Below are 12,385 nucleotides of genomic sequence, written 5' to 3' on the forward strand. Positions count from 1 at the left end.
CTCCTGGCTCTTTACACCAATGCCTGGGTTTGTCCTGTAGTTGCTGAGTCACTGCAGGCCCCTCTAAATTGCTGGGTCCGGGCCCTGCACGTGTGTCTGGCTGGCCGGCTGGAGGCCCCGCCAGGGGTCAAGGCAGGTCTGCGCGCTCTGAAATGGCCTCTGCTGGCCTCAGCCCGGCAGCATGTGCATTTGCGGGGTGCTCCGCGGCTGACCTTGGGCTGCGAGGGTGGCAGAGATTCGTTGCTGCTGCAGCAGCAGCAGGCAGCTCGAATGGCGGAAAAAGTGTGAGGGGGAGGAAGGAAGCCGAGACCACAGTCTGTGCTCCTCACAGCCGAGCGAGCGGGGAGTTACTGCGCGCTGCAGCCGGCCTGCCATGGAGGGGGGAAATCCCCTTCCCCCCCTCCGCCAGTGAGCCTAGAGCCGGCTGCTGCACGAGCAGGGGCGCTGAGCTCAATGCTGCTGAGGGAGGGGGAAAGACTCATGAATGACGAGCGGGAGGGAGCCGGCGTTGGGCACTAGGGCTCTGCGGCCCACTGGGCTCCGCGCTGCTGATAGCGAGAAATGTGAGCTGGCTGCATCACTGCAGTACCCACTGCAGACACAGAGAGAGGGGGAGAGAGAACGGCAAGGAGCCAGCTCCCAGCCCGGAGCATCCCAGGGACAGGCTCCCTCACAGCCAGGAAACAGCTCCCGGGCAGAGCCTTCTCCAGCAGCAGCAGCAGCAGCGACCACCCCCAGCACCGAGCATCCCCAGAAAGGACTTGGCAAGGCCCTTGCTTCCAGCCAGCCCCGCACCTGCTGTGCTGCCCAGGATCTCGCCTTTGCAGAGATGATCCCAGGAAAGCTACTAGCAGCGGCTGCCGCCTCTTGTGCGGGTCTGCCAGGTCAGTAGCCGGCAGATGCCGTGTGCACCTGCCGTCGCAGACAGTGTTGCATCAGCTTCGTACCTGGAGAAGCAAAACCCCCTCCTGCCCAGCGAGCGGGGGGCGCGTTTGCTGGCTTCCTGGGGAGGAGGCTGGCTGGGAACGAAAGCCCTGCGAAGAGGCGTTTGTCCTTCATCACTGCAGCCTGGAAGAGTCGCATCCCTGGGCTCGAAGGTGCAGGCAGGGGCAGTGCCAGGGAACTGGCCTCCTGACGCACTTCAGCAGCAGGCCTAGGGGAGCTGGGCTCCCTCCTGAGCCCACTGGCCTGCAGGTACCTCGCAGGGCTGGCCACTGCACAGCATCCGGAACAAGCCCAGCTGGGGGCCAGCCCTTCCTCTCGGAGTGCGGCCTTTGTGTCCTGCCCTTTAGGGGATAATCGCCTCCTTGCTGGGCTGGGGATTGACCAGCCGAAGAGGCTGCATTGAGCAGGTTCTTGCCAGGGAGCTGGAGTGGAAGTGAGGAAGAGCCAGGCTGGATTTGGAGAGGGTGCGGGTACCAGAGAGTCCCCCTAGGGAGCCAGGACTCTGGGCAAGCAGCACTGGAGCCTGCATCTCCTCTGCCTTTCAGATAACCTCCAGTGACTGGGGCCGCCAGTCCGCTGGTCCCTTGCCTGGCCCAGGGAGAGGAGCCGGGCCCGCAAGGCAGGAGCCTCCTTAAACAACAGAGCTTTGAAGCCCCCCAGCCCAGCCCAGGTAAGGGTATTGACTGCCTGTCAGCGTGTTCGCCTGGGCATGTGTGTGATGTGTCAGTCTGAGTGCTGTGTAACTGTGCACGGATGTGTGCATGTTGTGTGTCAGTCTGAGTGCTGTGTAACTGTGTGTGCGGATGTGTGCATGTGTGTGATGTGTCAGTGTGAGTGCTGTGTAACTGTGTGTGCGGATGTGTGCATGTGTGTGATGTGTCAGTGTGAGTGCTGTGTAACTGTGCACGGATGTGTGCATGCTGTGTATCAGTGTGAGTGCTGAGTGTGTGCTGCGTGTCATTGCATACAGTGTGATCATTGTGAACACCCTGTGTCTGTGTCAGCATGGAATGTGCTGGGAGTGTGAATGCTGTGTGTTACTTGTGATGTGTCACTGTGTGTGTGGTGTGTGCCTCTTGACCATGGCCTATCAGTGTGTGTGCCAGGTGTGTCACTCCTGTGTTGTGTAGCAGTGTTTGTGCGGGTGTGTCACATATGTGTTGAGTAACAGTGTGCTGTGTGTCAGTGTGTGTGCCGAGTGTGTCACAGATATGTTGTGTAGCAGGTTGTGTACTGTGTCAGTGTGTGCCGGGTGTGTCACTCCTGTGTTGTGTAGCAGTGGGAGTGCTGTGTGTTGGTGTGTGTGCCAGGTGTGTTACTCCTGTGTTGTGTAGCAGGGTGTGTGCTGTGTGTCAGTGTGTGTGCCGGGTGTGTCACTCCTGTGTTGTGTGGCAGGGTGTGTGTTGTATGGTGGGTGTGTCACTCCTGTGTTGTGTAGCAGGGGGTGTGCTGTGTGTTAGTGTGTGTGCCGGGTGTGTCACTCCTGTGTTGTGTGGCACGGTGTGTGTTGTGTGGCAGGTGTGTCACTCCTGTGTTGTGTAGCAGGGGGTGTGCTGTGTGTTAGTGTGTGTGGCGGGTGTGTCACTCCTGTGTTGTGTGGCAGGGTGTGTGTTGTGTGGTGAGCGTGTCACTCCTGTGTTGTGTAGCAGGGTGTGTGCTGTGTGTTAGTGTGTGTGGTGGGTGTGTCACTCCTGTGTTGTGTAGCAGGGTGTGTGCTGTGTGTTAGTGTGTGTGGCGGGTATGTCACTCCTGTGTTGTGTGGCAGGGTGTGTGTTGTGTGGCGGGTGTGTCACTCCTGTGTTGTGTGGCAGGGTGTGTGTTGTGTGGCGGGTGTGTCACTCCTGTGTTGTGTAGCAGGGGGTGTGCTGTGTGTTAGTGTGTGTGGCAGGTGTGTCACTCCTGTGTTGTGTGGCAGGGTGTGTGTTGTGTGGCGGGTGTGTCACTCCTGTGTTGTGTAGCAGGGGGTGTGCTGTGTGTTAGTGTGTGTGGCGGGTGTGTCACTCCTGTGTTGTGTGGCAGGGGGTGTGTTGTATGGTGGGTGTGTCACTCCTGTGTTGTGTGGCAGGGTGTGTGTTGTGAGGCGGGTGTGTCACTCCTGTGTTGTGTAGCAGGGGGTGTGCTGTGTGTTAGTGTGTGTGACGGGTGTGTCACTCCTGTGTTGTGTGGCAGGGTGTGTGTTGTGTGGTGAGCGTGTCACTCCTGTGTTGTGTAGCAGGGTGTGTGCTGTGTGTTAGTGTGTGTGGTGGGTGTGTCACTCCTGTGTTGTGTAGCAGGGTGTGTGCTGTGTGTTAGTGTGTGTGGCGGGTATGTCACTCCTGTGTTGTGTGGCAGGGTGTGTGTTGTGTGGCGGGTGTGTCACTCCTGTGTTGTGTGGCAGGGTGTGTGTTGTGTGGCGGGTGTGTCACTCCTGTGTTGTGTAGCAGGGGGTGTGCTGTGTGTTAGTGTGTGTGGCAGGTGTGTCACTCCTGTGTTGTGTGGCAGGGTGTGTGTTGTGTGGCGGGTGTGTCACTCCTGTGTTGTGTAGCAGGGGGTGTGCTGTGTGTTAGTGTGTGTGGCGGGTGTGTCACTCCTGTGTTGTGTGGCAGGGGGTGTGTTGTATGGTGGGTGTGTCACTCCTGTGTTGTGTGGCAGGGTGTGTGTTGTGAGGCGGGTGTGTCACTCCTGTGTTGTGTAGCAGGGGGTGTGCTGTGTGTTAGTGTGTGTGACGGGTGTGTCACTCCTGTGTTGTATGGCAGGGTGTGTGTTGTGTGGCGGGTGTGTCACTCCTGTGTTATGTAGCAGGGTGTGTGCTGTGTGTTAGTGTGTATGGCGGGTGTGTCACTCCTGTGTTGTGTGGCAGGGTGGGTGTTGTGTAGCAGGGGGTGTGCTGTGTGTGTTGTGTGGCGGGTGTGTCACTCCTGTGTTGTGTGGCAGGGGGTGTGTTGTGTGGCGGGTGTGTCACTCCTGTGTTGTGTGGCAGGGGGTGTGCTGTGTGGCGGGTGTGTCACTCCTGTGTTGTGTGGCACGGTGTGTGTTGTGTGGCGGGTGTGTCACTCCTGTGTTGTGTGGCAGGGGGTGTGTTGTGTGGCGGGTGTGTCACTCCTGTGTTGTGTGGCAAGGGGTGTGTTGTGTGGCACAGTGTGTGTTGTGTGGCGGGGGGTGTGCTGTGTTGTCCCTGTGGCTGGGGAGGTGGAGCGGAGCACACTGCAGCCGGGCACAGCCGGCAGGCCGGGGAGGGGGATTTGCTGCCTCCCAAGGCCTGCTTGCTGGGATGGAGGGCCCAGGCCCAGCTAGCTCACCAGCTCTTCCCCCCGCTTCCTGCTGAGCCCCACTGCATTAGAACAAGACATTTGGGATGAATGAGAGATTTGGACGGGGTAAAATCCCTCCACCGGTTCCCTCAGCTGGCCCCGTGGGCAGCCCCTTAGCCAGCTGGTCCCCTCTGGGGCTCCCCACAGCCAGACAGCCCTGTCGAACGGTCCTGTGGCCAAGCAGCCCCCTTCAGGCGGTCCCCTGGGTGCATGGCCCCGTGGCCAGTTCTTGCAGAGCTGAGGGCAGGAATTTGCCAGGCCTGCAGTGAAGGAGCCTCCATCGGCCTCTCCAGAGGGGCAGGGCTGTCTCCTTGCCACTAGCAAGGCAATACCTACAGTGACAGTCCCCCCTTCACCCCCAAACACTGGCGCCTTCTCAGCCCCCCTCCCAAGAGGACATAGAGAGAGAGAGAAGCCAGGGCGGAGCGAATGTGTGTGGGGGGAGATAATGTGGGGAGAGTGACCCAATCGATGGGGGCAGGGGGACTAATGCACAGATCCGGGGGGAGGAGCTCCGAACACCTGAGAAAGGCCCCCTGAGACCTAGGGAGGGCGGGGGGGGGGGGGGAGTAACAGGCTACTTATGCATATCTGGGATTTCTAGGGGAGACATCAGAGGAGACAGCCCCTCTCCCCAGGCCCAGCCCCAGGTACCGGAGAGCAGAGGCCTGTGGGGAATGCCTGGTGACTTGCAGCTGTGCTGGGCCAGCCCGGGCTCCGGGGTGCCCCCCTCGGGTCTGCTCAAGGAGCAGAGAGTGAGGCGCTGGCTCCAGCCACCCAGTGACCCCCACTTGCAGATTTCAAATCTCCCTTGAGCCGAGTCTCCAACTTCCTGTTGCTTTGTGTTTCCAGCCTTTTCCTGCGAGTGGCTGCAGGGGACGCGGCGCTGAGGCTGGGGCAGCGCGGCAGGGCTGATCCGTGGCTACACTCCTGCACCCCCACCAACGGAGCCCGGTCCGCTCCCCGGCAGGACGCTTCCTGGCTCTGGGTCTGGTGCCCAGCTGCTACCCTCGGGGAGCTGCAGGCTCCACGAACCTCAGGGACTGCGAGTGGGAGAGACAAAGTCAGAGCAAAGGAATTCACACACACATTCTTCAGCCCTGCCAGGATCTTACCCCGAAAGAGGAATACAGGCTGGGTGGGGGCAGGGCACCTGTGGGAAGGTGCAGGGAGCCCTCCTCGCAGGCTGCACTGCTGGGAGCTGTCCTGGGATGAACTGGAGCCCTGACTCATCTGTTCCAGGGCCAGGAGAAAGCCCGGCTGTCCCTAAGCCTCTTGCCTGAGTTTGCTGTTTCCCGCTGCTGATGCTCTGGCTTGGAAAGCGACACCACACTGAGAGTGGGAGATCTCTCAGCGACAGGGCTGCCACAGGATTAAGCATCTGAGAACGGCACTGCGGGGTGGAAGCGCTTTGATCATCAGATTGGAACCAAGGAGCAGAAAGGCTCCGCTCAGCAGGATGCTGCTGTGACTGCAGCCACTTCCTGTGCACGCCTCCATCTGCGGAAGCAGCACCTCCAGGAATGCGGGGGAAGCTAGGGTGACTGGAATCCAGAGGGACCTTGGTTGCCTAGAGCTGCCCCTTTCTCCCAGGATGTGCCCCTGCTCCAGCGGCTTTCTCCAGCCCTATCGCTTCACTGCCCGAACACGATTGAAAGCTCTGCATGCTGCCAGCGTGTTTTAGCCTCATGCAGGCACCCCTTGCAGAACCCAGAGCAGCGGACAGCAATGTGAAAACAATCCTCATGTCGTGTCTCAAAGGGCAACAGGTCATCATCAAAATGGAGGCGATGAAGATCATCCACCCAGAGAAGTTCTCGGAGCTACAGGCCTCCCAGCCACGCTACACCTCAGCGCCCCGCCGGGAGCCCCCTCTCGTGGCCAAGCGCGCCTGGCCATCAGAGTCCGAGATCATTGTCAATCAGGCGTGCGGGGACATCCCTGCCCTGGACGGTAACCCTGGCTCTCTGGGGCTGCCCCGGACTCCGCCCCTGCCGCGGCGAGAGCGAATATACCAAGCGCAGCGCAAGGGCAGCTCAGAGGTCTGTTACCACCGCCAGCCGCCCTCAGACGAGGTGATCGTTAACCAGTACGTACTGCACCCCTCCACGCCGTGCGAGCCCCTTGAGTGCCCCACCTGCGGCCACGTGTACAACTTCACCAACAAGCGGCCCCGCATCCTCTCCTGCCTGCACTCGGTGTGCGAGGAGTGCCTGCAGATCCTCTACGAGTCCTGCCCCAAGTACAAGTTCATCTCCTGCCCCACCTGCAAGCGGGAAACCGTGCTCTTCACCGACTACGGGCTGGCCGCGCTGGCGGTGAACACCAGTATCCTGAACAGACTGCCCGCTGAGGCCCTGGCCGCCAACCCAGTGCAGTGGAGCAGCGACGCCGACCGCAGCTGCTACCAAACCTTCCGCCAGTACTGCGGCGCAGCCTGCACCTGCCACATCCGAAATCCACTGTCTTCCTGCACCATCATGTAACCTGTGCACCCCGCCCTGCCTAGCCCCGCGCCGCCTCCCTGCCCCGGGGGCCGGACAGTGTGGGAGACGACCACGCACCAGTCCCAGGGGACGACAGGACCGAGTGAGGGTGGCAAGTCTCAGTAGCTCCCCTGGCGCTGCAGGTGCTAAACACGTCATCCCCTGGCCCAGCTCCCCGCGCCAGCACAGGGCATCCCCACCTCCTCGGCGCTCAAGTTTAGGTGGGGGCAGCTGGGAACACCGCCCCCTTGGTAATCCGAAGCCACTGGTTGAGCAGAGGCCTGGCAGTACTCCAGAGCGAGGGACTTTCCTATCCTGCGGCTCACGCTCCCCCTGTGCGTCTGGACAGGTGCCACTCAACCCCCTGTGCCCACTCCCTGGGCAGCTTGCTTCCCGTTGCCTTCCCCTGGCTCTGTGGCCTGGTCGGGGGGGAGCAGCTCCACCCAGGCGCGGCCCCACCATTGGCCTGGCTGACCCATGGCGCTGGCGCCCCCATGCGGCACAGCACATTCAACCTACAGAGGTGACACGGGTGGGGAGCCCGGGAGCTTCCCAGGGGCTGCACATGAGACCTGAATCTGCCTCCCACAGGGATGGGATGGGAGGTTGCCAAACGTCAGACACATCCTCTCTGCATTATTTGCCAAAGCTTTCATCTCAGTGGCCAGCTGACATGCATCAAAGTAACTGCAGCCAATTAAACCCGTTGCCATTGGCCTCCCATTATTAACAGACGTAGCCCATTTCCTCCACAGGCCCTCCAGGAAAGCTCCCATTTGTCCTCGTTTTGGAGGATCTTTGTTTGCCCATCCCTGTCTGGGGACACCCCGTCCTTTGGGTGGTTCGTGTTAATAAAGGCATTGAGTTGTGATCCTTCTTCCATGGGTTCTGTAAGCCTCTGGGCGGGGAGGGGCCCGCGGATCTCCTCGCTCAGCCGAGTGAGCAGCAGAGGCCGAAGCCTTTCTCAAACTGTGCCATGCCGTGTTCCTCCCCTGTGCCCCTCCAGCACGCTCCCGCTCTGCAGTAGGGCAACCCAGGGGTGGGGGCCCCAGAGGGTATCAGGCTAGCAAGCCAAGGCCACCCCACCCCTTTGTACTACTAACTGCAGAGGATGGGGTGACTGATCTGCCTATGACAGCGTCCCTGTCCCCGAAGGGGCAGCGGTGAGAACGGCTACACAGCACCATGCCCTGTTATCGCTCACGCAGGGGGAAGCAGCTGCCCTGCTTGGAGACGTTATCTCTTCAGGACATTTTGGGAAGAGCTTGCTGCAAAAAAGCAAAAAAAGGAAATAAAACAAGCCATAAGTTGCGAGGTGCGGCAGTGCGCGCGCGCTGCACGCACACTCCCTGGGGACCGCTGCCCAGGCTTGGGCCCAGATCAGCCATCTGGGGCAGTATTGTCTGTACACACCTGGATCCCATATCTTCTGGGCCCTCTGGCCAGGGCTGGCTCTGCCAGGTGAGCTCTAGACACCCGGCCAGCTCAGCTCACCCCACACATGTCGGTGTGAGTTCGTTCCTACTTATTACACTGCCACAGCCCCAAGAGCCCAAACCCACCCGCTCTGCAGGGAGCCCAGAGCTGGCCTCGGCGCCGTTAGGGAGAGGGAAGGTGAGAGCCAGCAAGTAGCCCTGCAGGCTCCCTGGGGAAGACACTGCAGTGCAGCCACCCCCCCTGGCTCCCAGCCCTGTGGATGCAGCCAAAGCATGAGCGCTTCCTGCAGCCCCGCCGAGGCTGGAGGAGAGTCCCGAGAGGCCGTGCTCACTGGGCAGTGGTAGGACAGGGCTGGGGAGAGCACCGAGAACAGGGCCTGACAGCGTTTCGTTTTCGCTCTGCCGATTCCTCCTGTCGCTGGTTGTGACGATGCTCCTGTTTTCTACCTGGCCTTGTTAACCCCTGCTCCATCTCCCAAATAAAGCTTATACTAGAACGAACCACACCGAGCATCTATAGAATATGTTGCATGGGGCAAGGAGCTGGGGCAGGGGAGCAGGAGGCCATTTAGCTGGGACTAGACGAGGCCAGGATTCCTGTGGAGGCATTTACAAACCTCGCCAACAGCCTGCTGCCGGCCCCTGGCTGGCTCAGCGCTGTGGCGCCGGGGAGGCCCCGAGCCTGGACGAGACGGGACCTGGCAGCTCATGGGAGTGAGCCCGGCAGAAAAGGCTTTCTCCAGGGAAAGGGACCTCCAGCCCCCTCCTACCCGCCCCAGCTCTCTGCCCGGGACTGGGGCCCCGTGTCTGAGCTGCATGCCAGGAACAGGGTATTGTTCTGGAGTCGCTCTGGCCTGGGCTCCAGGCAGCAACGGCCGGCTCGCTCCTTTACTGCACATCCAGCACTTGTCCTGCGTGGGTGGTTACCAACCATCCAGGACTGTCCTGGGGTCTCCAGGAATTAAAAGATACTTTTCATGTGATGAACCTCCAGGAAGACGTAAGGCAGGGCAGCAGGTCGGGCATGGAGCTGGCCCTATGGGGCAGCTGCTGCAGAACCCCTGACCCTACAGACCACAGGCCTGCTCTAACGCAGCAGCAGTTCCTCCCCGACAGGTTAGCAGCCCCAGCAGGGCACAGGGGCACTCTCCCAAGCAGCAGTGGGGCAACTGGGGTGAGCTTTAGGGCCGTGCCTAGACCTGGATATGGTGAGTTAAGAACCCTCCAGTCCTCGCCTGTGAACCCTAAGGAAGGAAATGACTGTCCGGACGGCTCTGAGGGTTCAAATCTTAGGGATGTTTTATAAACTATCGATACCAAGACAACTGGTGCATTAAAAATACATTGAGAGACGGACAGTCGGACACTATTGAGAACTGCATGGCCACCGTGCCGCGGCTGAGGTTTTATTTGCATAACGTGGAGAAAGTTCTGCATAAAGCCTGGACCTGACCCAGAGGCTGTGGTTACCCCCAGACTCCTACACTGCCTGCTAGCATGTGCAGCCAGACAAATGCCATGTGTGCGCAGTCTGGGTTAGGGTTAGGGGTAGGGTACCACTCCTGAGTAGTTCGCCCCAGTTCTTCACTGCTATGGGGAGACGAGCTAGACAGTCCCATTAGGCCTCCACGGCCAGTAGTAGCATGTCCTCCCATTAGTGCCAAGTGCAGTCACGGTCAGAGAAGAACATTTGTTTCCTTTGCATTATTTTATAAATAAGGGAAAACAATCTAAGCTACCACAGCATTACCGCTCTGCATTAAAGGCGGCAGGATGTGGCGAAGCGAAGTACAGGTTCCCTGGGGCGCCTGGCGCACAGCCTGCACGTTTCACCAGAGGCTGGTGTATTTTTACATTAACAATAACATTAAGCAGCATGTTTTACCGGGAAAAGCAAGAATCAACTATAAATATAAGCTTCCAGCATCAACGTTACCTCTGTGTGTGTGTGCATGTATCTCTGTGTGTATTTACATGTGTGTGCATATACCTCCATGTGTGTGCCTGTGTGCACAGCTCTGAGTGTGCAAGTGTGAGAGTGCACACGTGTGAACGCGTCCATGTGTGTCCAACGCAGCTCAGGTAACACTGATGTTGGAACCTTTGTGTTCCTGTGACGTTCTGTGATTGCAGCCAAGCAGCATTAACGCTGCGTTATGCACGGTTTTTGCTCTCCCACTGCTGCTGAGGAGGAGACGGTGCCTGCAGGCAGCCCCTCAGCCCCTGTGCCATGAATGGCTGGACTCCCATTCTCCCATAACACAGACGCTGGCGAGCAGCACTCCCCACCCGAGAGACCCCAGACGGAACAAGGAAACTGTCCGACAGTGACTGCAGAATTACCCCTCCCCGCCCCACTGGAGTGTGGATCTGCTAAGCCGGAAACTACAGTGCCCCTCAGCCCCCTCCCCACTGCACTGCCCCTTCCCTTGGCCAGGCAGGGCAAGGACCCTGAGCAAGAAGTGGCTGGGCTCCCTTTGGAAGCAGTGGCCCTGGGCTAGCCAGGAGCTGCAGAGTAGCTGAATGCAGAGAGGAACCCCCAGGAACCATAGGCAGAGGTGTGTGGAACAGGTCGGGAGTGCTGGATATTACGGCTGGGGGCAGGTCTCATGGGGAAGCAGCACCAGCTGAGCAGGGAGCCAGTGCAGAGGGGTCCCAATGAGAGACACTAACTGAGCCTGGCCTGGAAATCTGCCAGGGCCTATTTGTTTGTGTGATGAAGTGGGGGGGTTTCTTGGTTTTTCCGTGTTTTCCAGTGGGTTGCATGCAGAGGGAGGGGGACTCAGTGTCCCCGGGTGTTACTGGTTTAACGAGGTGAGGGGAGAGGGAGTTTGTGGTTACAGAGGACCGGAGAGGGAACTCGGGACCCCGGCCGATGGCCTGGAGGATGGAGACCCCGTCCCCAGCGACTGGTGACCTGGGGACCTGGAGACCCAGCTCAGGAGACACAGCCGGTTCTGGCCAGTGGGAGGACAATGGGCTGCGGAGAGAGGACCCCGGTGACCTGACCAGCCGGTTCCAGCCAGAGGGGCCAGAGGAGGGCTGAGAGGAGAGGAGACCCAGGCCTTCCTGTTTACGACCCTGTTTCCCTGGAGAGAAGCCAATGGACAGAGGGGGCTTGGGGCCGGGGATATCGGAGGCCCCGCTGGGAAGCAGGGGGGCTCGGGGCTGGAGAGGGGGAACAGGCAGAGCCCACCTGGCTGCAGGGGGGCTGGGATGTGCTGGGCTGAGGGAGGCCAGGCCTGAGGCCCTGAGAGTTCCCTGCGCTGGGTTCAACTCTCACTAAACCCTCCTGTTTTACACTGGCTGAGAGTCGCTCCGAGCTAGAGAGCAGGGTTGCATCAACCCCTTCGGGAGTGGAGGCCCGGGGGGTCCAGAGCGCGTGGACTCCCTGGGGGGGCCCACGGCAAGAGACAGACGTGCTAAGGCTCAGAGAGGTGCAGCTCCGGGAGGCGGAGGGGCCTGACCCCGAGAGAGAGTGGACCCCCGAGAAGGGCTGTGGCACTGGAAGGGGCACCCCCCACGGACCGCACAGGCCACGAGTGGGCACGATCTGTGAGTCCGTGACAGTTTGAATGGAGGGGGCATCCCCAGGCCCTGGGTCTGAGGAGCCCTGACTCTCAATAGATTGCCCCAGGCACCCAAACAAGACCCACACATTCCCTCCCCTGGCTGCCCGGCCCGAGGTCGTGCTGCTCAGACTGAGTCCCTGCTCCGCCCCCAAGGTGTCCGCTAGGCGCTCTGGTTCCTCAGCCAGCCTCCAGGGCAGCCGGGAAAGCTCTGCGCTGCTTCAGAGGATTAAGTGCTCAGAGCAGCTCAGCTGGGAAGGATGCTCCTCCCTGGGCTCCTGCTAGGACAGGCTTTCATCTCACAGACGCCTGGGAATGTGCCACAGCTTTGAGCTTCCCCGGCCCGGCTCGCCCGGCTCTTGCCCATGCAGGGGGCGGGCAGGCAAAGAACAAACCAGTCCAGGGAGGTGACAGCGGAGGCTGAGCCAGGCTAGCTCGCTGCCCCGGGGAGGTGGGGTGGTGCTGTGGGGTGGTAGCCTGGCTTACAGTGCCTTGCTGAGCACAGGGGTCGGCTCCTGGGGGCTGCTTCGCGAGTCCCACTCAAGCCTCTGAGCAGAGGTGCAAAGGGTATTTACCATTGCATACAATCCTGGCTTCCCTGTGCCAGGCTCTGCACCAAAGGGGCGCAGATCCCAGTCCTGGGGCTGCAGCAATTGAAG

The 12,385-nt window shown here is 60.2% G+C and overlaps 1 protein-coding gene across 2 annotated transcripts; it reads left to right on the plus strand.

The window, feature by feature from the left end:
- The first annotated feature begins 410 nt into the window (after positions 1-410).
- Positions 411-8,615, plus strand: RNF208 (ring finger protein 208). 2 transcript variants are annotated; one of them, XM_044992225.1, is made up of 3 exons: positions 411-1,097; positions 1,491-1,615; positions 5,088-8,615. In XM_044992225.1, exon 3 carries the CDS (start codon positions 5,900-5,902, stop codon positions 6,719-6,721), a length of 822 nt encoding a protein of 273 aa, XP_044848160.1. In that variant the 5' UTR covers positions 411-1,097; positions 1,491-1,615; positions 5,088-5,899; the 3' UTR covers positions 6,722-8,615. The 2 variants fall into 2 exon arrangements, with proteins under 2 accessions (XP_044848160.1, XP_044848159.1); XM_044992224.1 differs by having other exon boundaries at positions 411-884.
- The last annotated feature ends 3,770 nt before the right edge of the window (positions 8,616-12,385 follow it).

This window comes from Mauremys mutica, chromosome 18, assembly GCF_020497125.1.
Source record: "Mauremys mutica isolate MM-2020 ecotype Southern chromosome 18, ASM2049712v1, whole genome shotgun sequence".
In the NCBI taxonomy this organism is placed as follows: Eukaryota; Metazoa; Chordata; order Testudines; family Geoemydidae; genus Mauremys; species Mauremys mutica.

Excerpts from the sequence above, each read along its gene's own strand:
- RNF208 (XM_044992225.1), top strand. The coding sequence starts at position 5,900 with ATGCTGCCAGCGTGTTTTAGCCTCATGCAGGCACCCCTTGCAGAACCC.